Source organism: Bos javanicus, chromosome X (assembly GCF_032452875.1).
Source record: "Bos javanicus breed banteng chromosome X, ARS-OSU_banteng_1.0, whole genome shotgun sequence".
Taxonomy (NCBI): Eukaryota; Metazoa; Chordata; class Mammalia; order Artiodactyla; family Bovidae; genus Bos; species Bos javanicus.
In genome coordinates, this window is record NC_083897.1 from 59182723 (window position 1) to 59197382 (window position 14660).

The 14660-nt window shown below is 36.7% G+C and overlaps 1 protein-coding gene across 1 annotated transcript in view; it reads left to right on the top strand.

Annotated features, from left to right (window-relative positions):
• Positions 1–14660, top strand: part of COL4A5 (collagen type IV alpha 5 chain) — a 245546-nt gene that overhangs the window by 170870 nt on the left and 60016 nt on the right. Inside the window, exons 25-29 of the mRNA XM_061409403.1 lie at positions 679–847; positions 2798–2890; positions 2981–3085; positions 4308–4405; positions 6619–6769. Coding sequence (XP_061265387.1) covers positions 679–847; positions 2798–2890; positions 2981–3085; positions 4308–4405; positions 6619–6769 — 616 coding nt within the window. The remainder of the gene's footprint in view (positions 1–678; positions 848–2797; positions 2891–2980; positions 3086–4307; positions 4406–6618; positions 6770–14660) is intronic.

Here is a 14660-nt window from a genome sequence, read left to right on the forward strand (position 1 = left end):
GCACATTGTTATTGACTATGTAGAGTTTCTTTATAATTCTTTTCTCTAAGTGGTTTTGTTAATTCTTTCTGCTTAACCCACTATTATGTTGAGTACTGTTTGCTATGACCAAATAGGCAGAAGGTTAAGATGCCTGTAGATCAGTGTAAGTTTCCCATTTTCTTATCCTATATAGCCTTGTGTGGTTTTGTTTAGACCTGACAATAAAGGTCTAATTTGGTTTATATACAGTAAGCTTAGAGATTAGTGTGAGTAGATGGCTGTGTTAAATGTGCCATGGAGCCTAAAGATTGAACATAAATGAGTAGAGCCTTATTTTGTGCACAACACACAGCCTAGGATATTTAGGTAGAAAGTGATACTTTATGAAATGTTAACTAGCCTGTAAACTTCTTGACTTAACACTAGAATGTAAGCTTAATGAACATAGAGACTTTAGTCTATTTTTATTCTTTGCTCTATCACCAGTTCCTGGCACATAGTAGGAACTCAAAAAATATTTGTTGAATGAAAGAATGTATAAATAGAGTGATCACACATACCATCCCATAGTAACACACACTCAGTTTTTAAGAAGAACTATTATGGCTGTATCATTTCTCTAGCTGTACTAAGTAATACCAACCTACAGATAGCTGTTACATCTATGTATTTCTGTATTAACCTTTTCCCTTTCAGGGTGGAATGGCTTTTAAGGGTGAAAGAGGTCCCCCTGGGAACCCAGGTTTGCCAGGTCTCCCAGGAAATAGGGGGCCTATGGGCCCTGTTGGTTTTGGTCCTCCTGGTCCAGTAGGTGAAAAAGGCGTACAAGGTGGGGCAGGAAATCCAGGCCAACCAGGAATACCAGGTGAGTTTGCTATGGCTGTTTCATTTTTAGTTTGGTGCTTACAAACAGAAATGCATTATCTTTTGACCATTTTGGGTTCCTTTCATGAGAGGTGTTTTTCCCTGGCTATTTATATTTGGGCTTTCCAGAGCTCCTTAGCAAGGAAACACAAATGCTTATGTGCATGTGTGTGCATGTGTGTGTATGTTTTAAGAATGCCTTCTCTTTAAAGTTTCTCTGACTGTATTTATTGTTCCTGTTGTTGTTTTTAAGTGCATGATACGTAATGCAAAGTTTAACAAATAATTATAATCGAGACACACACGTAACTACCACATGTGCCAAGAAATATACATTGCCAGTATTCTGGAAACCTATGCTCCCCTCTCTGTCTTTTCCTGATAAAAATCTTCTTCCATTTCTCCAGAGGTAAACACTGCCTTCACTTTTGCATAATTTTCTTCCATAAATAGTTTTATCACCTAGATATATATTCCTAAATAAAGTACTTTATGCTTCTTTTTGAACTTTATGTTAATCATAGGGTAAGTATTCTTTATGTTAACTTTGTATATGGATATAGCATTTTTATTGCTGTACAGTGTCCCACTATGTGTGTGTCACCATTGATTTATGCATTCTATTGTTAATGGACAATTGGATTATTTATTGTTCGGGCCTGGTATTATAATGCTTCTATGTGCATTCTCTTATATATTCTTGTGCTCTGTGGCAAGGATCAGCAAACTACAGTTCATAAATCAAATCTGACCCTCCACATTGTCATAAATAAAAGTTTTATTTGAACAGATTCACACCCATTTGCTATTGTTATGCTTGCTTTTGCACTACTGCTGCAGAGGTAAGTTGTTGCTACAAAGACCATGTATGGCCCACAAAGCCTAAAGTATATGCTGTCTAGTCCTTTACAGAAAACAATTGCCAGTCACTGGGTTAGGGTATATATTTAAGATTTGCATTTTTGAGGCACAGAATAAATACATCTTCAGTTTTACCAGATAATTCCAAACCATGTCCAAAGCAGTTGTATCAATTCATACTCCCACCAGCAGTATTAGAAATTTATTGTTGGTCTGTATCTTCAAAAACATTTTGTATTGCTGCTTTTACACTTTTGCCAGTCTGTTGAGTGTGATATATAGGGTGGCAGATTTATTTTATATTTCTCTGATATATAAATGAATAAAAATGAATATGCAATATCCATACACAAAGTTAACATGAAGAATACTTACCCCATGATTCCATTAACATAAAGTTCAAACATTAATATTTTCATATGTTTGTTGACCATTTGAATTTTCCATTTGTGACATGTTTTGACCATTTTTTCTTTGGGATTGTTTTTCTTACTGATTTGGAGGGGTGTGTGTGTGTGTGTGGATTCTGTGTATTAGTTCTTTCTTAGCTATTTATTTTGCAAAATTTTCATTCACTGTGACTTGCCCTTTTCACTCTCTTTATGGTGTCTTTAATGAACAGAAATCAATTTGAGTGTAGCCAAATTTATCAGTCTTTTCTCTCATGGTTAGTGCTTTTTATGCCATGATTAAGAAATCCATCTTTATCCTCAACCTTTTTCAAAGTCTTATTTCAATTAATGAGTAGTATGTGTACTTGGACTTTGCACACATAAAACCTTAAAGTACCAGTAGTTAACCAAAAAGAAATATTTTTCTTTTGAGCTGCATTTAGAAAATATTTTTACAGATGCCTAATATTTTTATAGATGCTATCTTCATGAAAATTCTTAAAACTGTAATATACTTTTCTCTTTGAAATTTCATTCTTCTGTTTAGTATCTTCCTTGAAAATATATATAAGAATGTTTTTCTCTTGAATTTTTATTAGTTTGCATTTTCAAAAGATTATGAATATTTTTTTTTGTTTTAATTAATGGAGGTCTTTAGTCAAGTGAACACTTCCTATTCACTATTAATTCCCACATAGGTCCTAAAGGTGATCCAGGTCAGACCATAACCCAACCAGGGAAGCCTGGCCTGCCTGGTCACCCAGGCAGAGATGGTGAAGTAGGTCTTCCAGGTATGTGAGGAATTTATTTGACCATGTCCTCAACATTTGTTGGCTTCTTTCTTTGGCTACTTCCAGAAAAAAACTGCTGTTTCTCCATAGGTGAACCTGGACTCCCAGGCCAGCCAGGCTTGCCAGGAATACCTGGTAGCAAAGGAGAACCGGGTATCCCTGGAATCGGGCTTCCTGGACCACCTGGTCCCAAAGGTATGTAGGACTGGGTAGCAGCCAAGGTAGGTTAACTGCTTAAAGTGATATTATTCTGTGATATAGTTTACACAATAGATAAAATATATTAGTTTTAACTTTTTCTATGTGTAGTTTGCTCAGTGCTCAGTCACGTCTGACTCTTTACTATCGTTTGGACTGTAACCCACCAGTATCCTGTGTCCATGGAATTTTTCAGGCAAGAATACTGGAGTGGGTTGTCATTTCCTCCTCCAAGGGATCTTCCCAACCAGGGATTAAATGCATGTCTCCTGCATTGCAGGCAGATTCTTTTATCTGCTGAGCCATTAAGGAAGACCCTTTGTGTAATAAAAAGTTTTAAATGAAAAGTCACAAAATGTGTGCGCTAAAGTTTTGTTGTCTTTATCTAAAACTTTCCAGACAAGGAAACATCTAAATCCTAGATATGCAAAAATGATATATAAACTTTAAAAATCACAGTAATGTGTCTTTTGTGTTCACCATTATATTTTAAGGACTCAAAAGAGTTTTTGGCACATAGTAAGCACTCAGTAGATATTTGTTAAATGAATGGATTATATTAAACAGAAAACTGATTTATTGCACACATTTATCCAAGTAATGTTTTATCCTTAAGTCATATTCTCATGATTCACTGAAACTTCTAGGGCTGTTGCTTCAGTTCTGCTTTATTCTTCACAGAACTTTTTCTCATGAACTGCAAGCATGTGTCTTAATCTGAGAACAGTGCTTAAACGTGTCCTTAATCATTTATACTAAATGACATCAAAAGAGTCAGATTTGATTTTATGTGTATATATGTGTATAACATCTGCGTTGTTTTTAGCTCATTTCCAGAATTATGTGGTAGGCCTTTTATCATACTATATCAAGATGTAAGCAGAATAAAAGTTTCTCTGCATTTTTGTGTGGAATTCATCTCTTAAGTTTAGTTCTTCTATCTCATTGGTAATAGCTTTTACTTTCTTTTAGAAGAGCATTAGCCACAAATGCTATTTAGCCCTGTATGAAAATAATAGGACCACAAGGTGATTGAGAGAGAATATCAGGTATTTGTAAGGCTTGGTCTGAAATAGTCATCTAGAATGTCATTGTGCTTTTAACATCTTACTGTAGTCACTAAGCATGATATAATAGGGTGAAATGTGGGTTTAGGAGTTTGGGTATCTTTCTTACAGTGTCTTCTCTTTGGGGATTAAAAATGACTTCTAATTTACAGGTTTTCCTGGAATTCCAGGACCTCCAGGAGCACCTGGATCACCTGGAAGAATCGGTCTAGAAGGTCCTTCTGGGCCACCAGGCTTTCCAGGACCAAAGGTCTGAGACATTTTACTTCCTTCTTTCTTCTTTTTCTATTCCGCCTACCTTTCTTGTGTTGTGCTTAGTTGCTCAGTTGTGTCCGATTCATTGCAACCCCGTGGACTGTAGCCCACCAGGCTCCTCTGTCCATGGGATTCTCCAGGCAAGAATACTGGAGTGGGTTGCTATTCCCTTCTCCAGGGGATCTTCCCAACCCAGGGATCGAACCCACATCTCCTGCATTGCAGGTAGATTCATTACCATCTGAGCCACCAGGGAAGCCTTTCCTTCCCTTAGCTTTCTCTATTTTGACTTAGACATCATCCCAAGTCTGTACTATATAAATAGAACTTAACTTACTGTATTTTTATTTAAAAATATTTAACTCCAAACACTTTTTTAATAGTCCAAGAGGTCGAATTTGAAGCAAAATTTAAAAAAAATTCTGAACTTGTTTTAGAATGACTAGTTATTTGAGGAGAATGAGAGAATACAATCGTCAGCTTCCTCTGTGCTTTACTGTAGTATCGCTATTCCACTTAATCTCTGCCCATGTCTGTATGGTGGTTGGTTGAAATGGTGTTGAATATCACAAGTGGGCTTCACTGGTAGCTCAAGCAGTAACGAAACCACTTGCAATGTAAGAGACCTGAGTTTGATCCGTGGGTCGGGAAGATCCCCTGGAGAAGGGAATGGCAACCCACTCCAGTATTTTTGCCTGGGAAAATCCCATGGACAGAGGAGTCTGGCATGCTACAGTCCTTGGGATCACAAAGAGTTGGATATGACTAAGTGACTAACACACACACACACACACACATCATGTCAAGCACGTCTCATACTTTTTCCCTCTGTTCCATCCCAGATACATAATTCAAATCACTGCTATTGACTTAGTAATAATAATACTGTGTTTAAGTTGGTTTCCTCTCCTCTTATAATATTTTATCTGATCTAAAATTTTCCTTAGTCAGTCTTTAGCAAACTATTGTAGTACATAATTATCCTAACTGTTCCTGTATTTTCTCCGTGCTTAATTAATTTAAATTTCCTGTGTTTTTATCATTACTACCTTTTTCCCATGGAAAGAAACATTGATCATGACCACAGTTCTCATGAAAAATCACTTCTCTAGTAATTGTTTTTATTTTATTATAAACCTTTTCAAATGAACGCAAAACTGCAAGGAATAATAACAATGAACTTTCATATACCTGTCACTCAGATGCCAAATTATCAAGATTTTATCATATTTGCTTCATCTACTCTTTTTTTTTTCCTTGCTGAAGGATTTTAACCTAAATCTCAATATTGTGTCATTTCACATATAAATATATATGTTTTTCTCACTCAGTCATGTCTGACTCTTGTGACCTCATGGACTGTAACCCGCCAGGCTCCTCTGTCCATGGGATTTTTCAGGCTAGAATACTAGAGTGGGTTGCCATTTCCTCCTGTAGGGGATCTTCCCTACCCAGGGGTTGAACTCATGTCTCCCGTGTCTCCTGCACCGGCAAGCAGATTGTTTACCACTGAGCCACCTGGGAGGCCCATAAATACATTTAATACTTCAGTATTCACCTCTAAGTAAATGGACATTTTATACAAAACCCACAATCCCATTATCATTCTTAGTCAAATGTAAAATAATCACCTAATCTGTAATCTGGAGAAGGCAGTGGCAACCCACTCTAGTACTCTTGCCTGGAAAATCCCATGGACGGAGGAGCCTGGTGGGCTGCAGTCGATGGGGTCACGAAGAGTCAGACACAACTGAATGACTTCACTTTCACTTTTCACTTTTCATGCATTGGAGAAGGAAATGGCAACCCACTCCAGTGTTCTTACCTGGAGAATCCCAGGAATGGCAGAACCTGGTGGGCTCCCGTCTATGGGGTTGCACAGAGTCGGACACGACTGAAGCGACTTAGCAGCAGCAATCTGTAATCACATTTCCTCACTTGGGTTCTTTAGTCTCATGCTCTCTCAGATATTTCTTTCTTGTCCTGAAACAAGACCAAATAATTCAATTTGTTTTACTAAGCCGTTTCCTGTCCTTCCAGATGTTCTGTACTGCATACCAATTACTTTTCATTTATTTATCCTATTCCCTGTATCATAGCAGGAGGGAATATTACCTTGTGTTGTCTGCTTTAAATTCTCTATAGTAAACAGTAAACACCAAGAAAGTCCTGAGAATTTTGTTGTGTTTTATCATGTGTATGCTCTAGGGAGAACCAGGATTTGGGCTACCTGGGCCACCTGGGCCTCCAGGACTCCCAGGTTTCAAAGGAATACTTGGTCCAAAAGGGGATCGTGGTTTCCCAGGACCTCAAGGTCCTCCAGGACAAGCTGGCTTGGATGGGCTACCTGGACCAAAAGGTATGGAGGCATTTACTGCTTCTTAATTTGCTTTTAACTTTTGAAGAAATTGAAACTGTTGGTAAAGTTTATGGGTGATAAATCCAATTAACTAGAAAGCCCATGTTACTCCCCATCATGGCTTTTTAAAAATCCTCCATTGATATTTTTGTGTTTTATTTCATTGTATAGGTGATATATATGTATTGAAGTAACACTTTTATAAGAAGTTTTCCCTTTATCTCATCTCCATCTACTATGTTCCTCCACATCACATGTATAGATATTTTTTAGTTATTTATCCTTCTGGTGTTCCTTCATACAAATACAAGTCAATAGGAATATATATATATATATATATATATATACACACACACACACATATATATGTATATATATTTCCTACCTTTCTCGAAAAATAGAGCACTACCTTTTGACTCTTTGCATTTTACTTATTTCATTTAACTTTATATTCTAGAGATCCCTCCATATTAGTGTATAGAGATCATGATTTAAAAAAAAATAATTGCCTAGTATTGAATTGCTTGGGTATACCACAGTTTGTTCTACCAGTTGCTGGTTGCTAGATTGGGATTTTAGCAATCTTCTTATTAGAAATAATGCTGCAGTGAATAATCTTGCATACATGTAATTTCATACGTATAATGTTAGAATAGAACAATAAAAATGGATTTTCTGAATGGAAAGACAAATGCATTTCTATATATTGAGAGATTCCTCTCCATTTGTACCCCTTTACACTCCCAGCAAAAATGTATGAGTGTGCTTGTTTCCCCACAGCCTTGCTAAATGAGTATGTTGATGACCTCTTGGATTTTTTGCCAAACTGTTGGAAACAAGTAGGTATCTCAGTATAGTTTTCTAAACATTTTATTGTGAGAAGTTTCAAACACACATAAAATACTAACAATAATTGTACAGGGAAAATCCATATATCTACCACCTAGATTCTACACTAGTATTTTTTCTCTCTTCCAACATTTAATTTTTAAAAATTGTATTTATACAACAAAGTAGAAAGAATTTGATAGTGACTACTTTATACCCACCATTGATATGCTACTATCAACATTTTACTATGTAAGATTTGCCAAATATTTGTCCATCCCTTTCTCCTTTCATTGACTTATTTTTAATGCAACTCAAAGTAAACTACAACAGCAATAACTTCTCCTTCAGTACTGCTGCATGCTTGTCATTCATTGCAATTCTATGGTGGTTCTTTTTCTTTGATACAAAATTCACAGTAAATGAAATGTGCAAATCTTAAGGGTACATTTTCTGGATTTTAGCAGATACGTAATTCTGTGTCACCAAACCCCTATCAACATATAATGCTAGAAATTTCCCTTTTGCCCCTTTCCTCAGTTCTTACCCTAGCATCCACAATGGCAACCATACTGTAATGATTTTTTATCATAAATTAATTCTGCCTATTTTAGAAATCCATTTGGAATTATACAGCATGTACTTTCTTTGTAAGGCTTCTTTCGCTCAGACTATTGTTTTTGAAATCCATTCACGTTGTTGTGTTTATCAGTAGTTCTTTATTTTTTTTTATTGAGCGTTTTGTTGTACAAGTATATCAAAGTTTGTCTATCCATTCAGTGTTGATGGATACCTGGACTGTGACAAGTTTTGTATTATTATGAGGAAAATTCTTAAGAACATTATTTTACAAATTTTTAATGGGTATATGCTTTCATTATGCTTGATTAAGTAGCTGAGAGTAGAAATGTTGGGTCATAAGAAAAATGTGTGTTTGTTGTATGAGAAACTACTAGACCTTTCTCAGGGAAGTCTTGTACTCTATTGGTAGGAACATAAATTGGTATAGCCACTATGGAAAACAGTATGGAAGTTTCTCAAAAAACTAAAAATAGAACTACCATATTGATCCAGCAATCCCACTCCTGGGCATATATCCAGAGAAAACTATAATTCAAAAAGACACACGCCTCCTAATATTCACTGCAGTGTGTGCATGCTAAATCGCTTCAGGTATCCAACTCTGTGCGACCCTATGGACTATAGCCCACCAGGCTCTTCTGTCCATGGGATTATACAGGCAAGAATACTGGAGTAGACTGCTATGCCCTCCTCCGGGGGAATCTTACTGACCCAGAAATTGAACACGGTGTCTCTTACATCTCCTGTATTGGCAGGCAGGTTCTTTACACTAGCACCACCTGGGGAGCCCATTCATGGCAGTACTATTCACAACAGGGCTTCCCAGGTGACACAGTGGTAAAGAGTCTGCCTGCCATTTTAGGAGACTCAAGAGACACTCTGGAGGAGGAAACAGCAACCCACTTCAGTATTCTGCCCTGGGAAATCCCATGGACAGGGGAGCCTGGTGGGCTACATTCCATGGGGTTGCAAAGAGTCATGACTGAGCACACGTGCACACACAGTAAAAAAAAAAAAAAAAGGCAAAATGAAGTTTTGCCATTTGCAACAACATGAATGGACTTGGAGGATATTATGCTTAGTGAAACAAATCAGACAGAAAAAGACAAATACTGTATGATAGGGCTTATATGTAGAATCTTAAAAAAAAAAAAAAAAAAAACTGGTGAATATAACAAAGAGGGAACAGACTCTTAGATATAGAAAACAATCTAGTGGTTATCAGTGGGGAGGGGTAAGATAGGGTAAGGGATTAAGAGGTAGAAACTATGTATAAAATAAGCTACAAGGACATACTGTACAGTACCAGAAATATAGCCAGTATTTTTATAATAGCTATAAATGGACTATATAACTTTTAAAATTGTGAATCACAGTACAGTTGTTCTGTAATACTGACTATAGTATTACAGAAACCCACACAAAATTATAAAGCAGCTTTCTACCACTTAAAAAATAAATAAAATTTTTAAATAAATAAAAATTGAAAAAAAATTGTGAATCACTATGTTGTACACCTGAAACTTATATAATACTGTAAATCACCTATACCTAGTAGTAAAAAAAGAAACTAATAGACCATTTCCCAAAATGATTGTATCATTTTCTAACTAATACAGTATGAAAGTTTCAGTTGTTCTGCATTCTCTCCAGCATTTGCTGTTATTGATCTTTTCATTTTTGAATTTTAGTAGGTATGTTGGTAATGTGTTTTGGTTTCAGTTTGCATTTCCCTGATGACTATTGATGTTGAGCTCTTTTGCATGTATGTGCAGATTAGTTACACATTCAGATATTTCTCCCACTTTGAAATATGGTTTGTTCCCCCTTTTTATTCATAAGTTGGAAGTGACCTTTACATATCCTGCATGCTGGTTCTTTGTCAAATATATGTTTATGAGTATTTTATTCCTGTCTGGCTTGCCTATTCATTTTATTATCAGTGTATTTTGATGAGCAAAAGTTTTAATTTTATTGATTTTTCATTTATCAGTTTTTTTGTTGTATGATTATTATTTTCTGTGTTTTACCCAAGAAAACTTTCCCTGTTCCAAATTTACAAATATATTCTGTTTTATTTTTATAAGTTTTACAGTTTTAGCTTTTATATTGGAGACTGTCATCCATTTTAAATGATTTTTGCTTAGCACCATTTATTTAAAATAGCTCTCTCCCCATTGGATTATGTTGGTGCCTGTGTCAAAAATCAAATAATTTTTATGTGTAGGTGTATTTCTGTGCTCTCAATTCTACCTATTTTACTATCCTAAGTCAGTACCAACTGTTTACATTACAGTATTTTTATAGTATGACCTGATGTCAGGTAAGGTAAGTTCTCCAACTTTGTTCTTTTAAAAAAATTTCTTTGGATATATTAGGTCCTTTGCCTTTACTTTCAGGGTAATTTAAATTTATAGTAAAAATAATGGTATTTCCATTATTATGAGTGAAATAGACCATCTTTTCATATGTTTAAAGGATATATATTTTTCATGTAACTGGCTCATGTCCTTTGTTCATTTCTTTATTGGTTTCTTCTATCCCCTTGATTTTGATTTCCCTAATTATATATATGAATAGAATTCATCTTAACTGGTTTGGCGATTGTTTCTTTTTTCCTTTCTGGCTTGCAAGGAACTAGACTCTCCTGGTAAACAGTTTCGCCCCCCAAGAAAAGTCTAAACAACCCCATGCTCCTGAAAAAAGTTGGATTGATTCTGATTAAAGCAACAGAACAGCAGAACAAAATTTAACCAGGCTATATTTTGCCAGCAAAGGCCCCAAACTGAACCAATACAAATTCTTCTCAGATAAGCACTTTTAAAAATACCTTCCTGGCAGTCCTAAGATGGTGGAGGAATAGTACGGGGAGACCACTTTCTCCCTCACAAATTCATTGAAAGAACATTTGAACACTGAGCAAATTCTACAAAACAACTTTTGAATGCTGGCAGACGATATCAGGCACCCAGAAAGGCAGCCCATTGTCTTCGAAAGGAGATGAAGAAGTCTTGAGGCTACTGTAAGAATAAGACTGAAAACCAGAGGCAGGAGGCCAAGTCCAAATCCTGAGAACAACAGAGAACTCCTGACTCCAGGGAACATTAATTGATAAGAGCTCATCAAAAACTTCCATACCTACACTGAAACCAAGCACCACCCAAGGGCCAACAAGTTCCAGAGCAAGACATACCACGCAAATTCTCCAGCAACACAGGAACATAGCCCTGAGCTTTGATATACAGGCTGCCCAAAGTCACACCAAACCCATTGACATCTCAGAACTCACCACTGGACACTTCATTGCAATCCAGAGAGAAGAAATCCAGCTCTACCCACCAGAACACCGACACAAGCTTCACTAACCAGGAAACCTTGACAAGCCACCCATTCAACCCCACCCACAGTGAGGAACCTCCACAATTAAGAGGAACCACAAATGCTAGAATATGGTAAGGCCACCCCAAACACAGCAATCTAAAGATGAAAAGGCAGAGAAATACCTAGTAGGTAAAGGAACAGGATAAAGGCCCATCAAACCAAACCAAAGAGGAAGAGAGAGGGAATCTACCTGATAAAGAATTCCAAATAATGATGGTGAAAATGATTCAAAATCTTGAAAACAAAATGGAGTAACAGATAAATAGCCTGGAGACGACGATTGAGAAGATGCAAGAAATGTTTAACAAGGTCCTAGAAGAAATAAAAAAGAGTCAATATATAACGAATAATGCAATAAATGAGATAAAAAAACACTCTGGAGGGACCCAACAGTAGAATAACAGAGGCAGAAGATAGGATAAGTGAGGTAGAAGATAGAATGGTAGAAATAAGTGAATCAGAGAGGAAAAAAGAATTAAAAGAAATGAGGACAACCTCAGAGACCTCTGGGATGATGTTAAATGCTGCAACATTCGAATCATAGGAGTCCCAGAAGAAGAAGACAAAAAGAAAGACCATGAGAAAATACTTCAGGAGATAATAATTGAAAACTTACCTAAAATGGGGAAGGAAATAGTCACGCAGGTCCAAGAAACCCAGAGAGTCCCAAACAGGATAAACCCAAGGTGAAACACCCCAAGACACATATTAATCAAATTAACAAAGATCAAACACAAAGAACAAATATTAAAAGCAGCAAGGGAAAAACAACAAAGAACACACAAGGGGATTCCCATAAGGATAACAGCTGATCTTTCAATAGAGACTCTTCAGGCAAGGAGGGAATGGCAGAACATACTTAAAGTGATGAAAGAGAAAAACCTACAACCCAGATTACTGTACCCAGCAAGGATCTCAATCAAATATGAAGGAGAAATCAAAAGCTTTACAGACAAGCAAAAGCTGAGAAAATTCAGCACCACCAAATCAGCTCTTCAACAAATGCTAAATGATCTTCTCTAGACAGGAAACACAGAAAGGGTGTATAAACTCGAACCCAAAACAACAAAGTAAATGGCAACAGGATCATGCTTATCAATAATTACCTTAAATGTAAATGTGTTGAATGCCCCAATCAAAAGACAAAGACTGGCTCAATGGATACAAAAACAAAACCCCTATATATGCTGTCTACAAGAGACCCACCTCAAAACAAGGGACACATACAGACTGAAAGTGAAGGGCTGGAGAAAGATATTCCACACAAATAGAGACCAAAAGAAAGCAGGAGTAGCAATACTCATATCAGATAAAATAGACTTTAAAATAAAGGCTGTGAAAAGAGACAAAAAAGGATACTACATAATGATCAAAGGATCAATCCAAGAAGAAGATATAACAATTATAATATATATGCACCCAACATAGGAGCACCACAATATGTAAGACAAATGCTAACAAGTATGAAAGGGGAAATTAACAATAACACAATAATCAGATCAGATCAGATCAGTCGCTCAGTCGTGTCTGAGTCTTTGTGACCCCATGAATCGCAGCACGCCAGGCCTCCCTGTCCATCACCAACTCCTGGAGTTCACCCAGACTCACGTCCATCGAGTTGGTGATGCCATCCAGCCATCTCATCCTCTGTCGTCCCCTTGTCCTCCTGCCCCCAATCCCTCCCAGCATCAGAGTCTTTTCCAATGAATCAACTCTTCGCATGAGGTGGCCAAAGTACTGGAGTTTCAGCTTTAGCATCATTCCTTCCAAAGAAATCCCAGGGCTGATCTCCTTCAGAATGGACTGGTTGGATCTCCTTGCAGTCCAAGGGACTCTCAAGAGTCTTCTCCAACACCACAGTTCAAAAGCATCAATTCTTCGGCACTCAGCCTTCTTCACAGTCCAACTCTCACATCCATACATGACCACAGGAAAAACCATAGCCTTGACTAGTGGGAGACTTTAATACCCTACTCACACCTATGGATAGATCAACTAAACAGAAAATTAAGAAGGAAATACAAACTTTAAATGATACAATAGACCAGTTAGACCTAATTGATATCTATAGGACATTTCACCCCAAAACAATGAATTTCACCTTTTTCTCAAGTGCACATGGAACCTTCTCCAGGATGGATCACTTCCTGGGCCATAAATCTAGCCTCGGTAAATTCAAAGAAATTGAAATCATTTCAAGCATCTTTTCTGATCACAATACAGTAAGATTAGATGTCAATTACAGGAGAAAAACTATTAAAAATTCCAACATATGGAAGCTGAACAATGCGCTGCTGAATAACCAACAAATCACAGAAGAAATTAAAAAAGAAATCAAAATATGCATAGAAACAAATGAAAATGAAAACACAACAACCCAAAACCTATGGAACACTGTAAAAGCAGTGCTAAGGGGAAGGTTCATAGCAATACAGGTATACCTCAGGAAACAAGAAAAAAAAAGTCAAATAAATAACCTAACTCTACACCTAGGGCAACTAGAAAAGGAAGAAATGAAGAACCCGGGGGTTAGTAGAAGGAAACAAATCTTAAAAATCAGGGCAGAAATAAATGCAAAAGAAACAAAAGAGACTATAGCAAAAATCAACAAAGCCAAAAGCTGATTCTTTGAGAAGTTAAATAAAATTAACAAACTATTAGCCAGATTCATTAAAAAACAAAGGGAGAAGAATCAAATCAATAAAATTAGAAATAAAAATGGACAGATCACAACAGACAACACAGAAATACAAAGGATCATAAGAGACTAGTATCAGCACCTATATGCCAATAAAATGGACAACTTGGAAGAAATAGACAAGTTATTAGAAAAGTGCAACTTTCCAAAACTGAACCAGGAAAAAATAGAAAATCTTAACAGACCCATCACAAGCATGGAAATTCAAACTCTAATCAGAAATCTAGCAAACAAAAGCCCAGGACCAGATAGCTCCACAGCTGAATTCTACCAAAAATTTAGAGAAGACCTAAGACCTACCCTCAAACTCTTCCAGAAAATTGCAGAGGAAGGTAAACTTCCAAACTCATTCTATGAGGCCACCATCACGCTAATACCAAAACCAGACAAGGTGCCACAAAA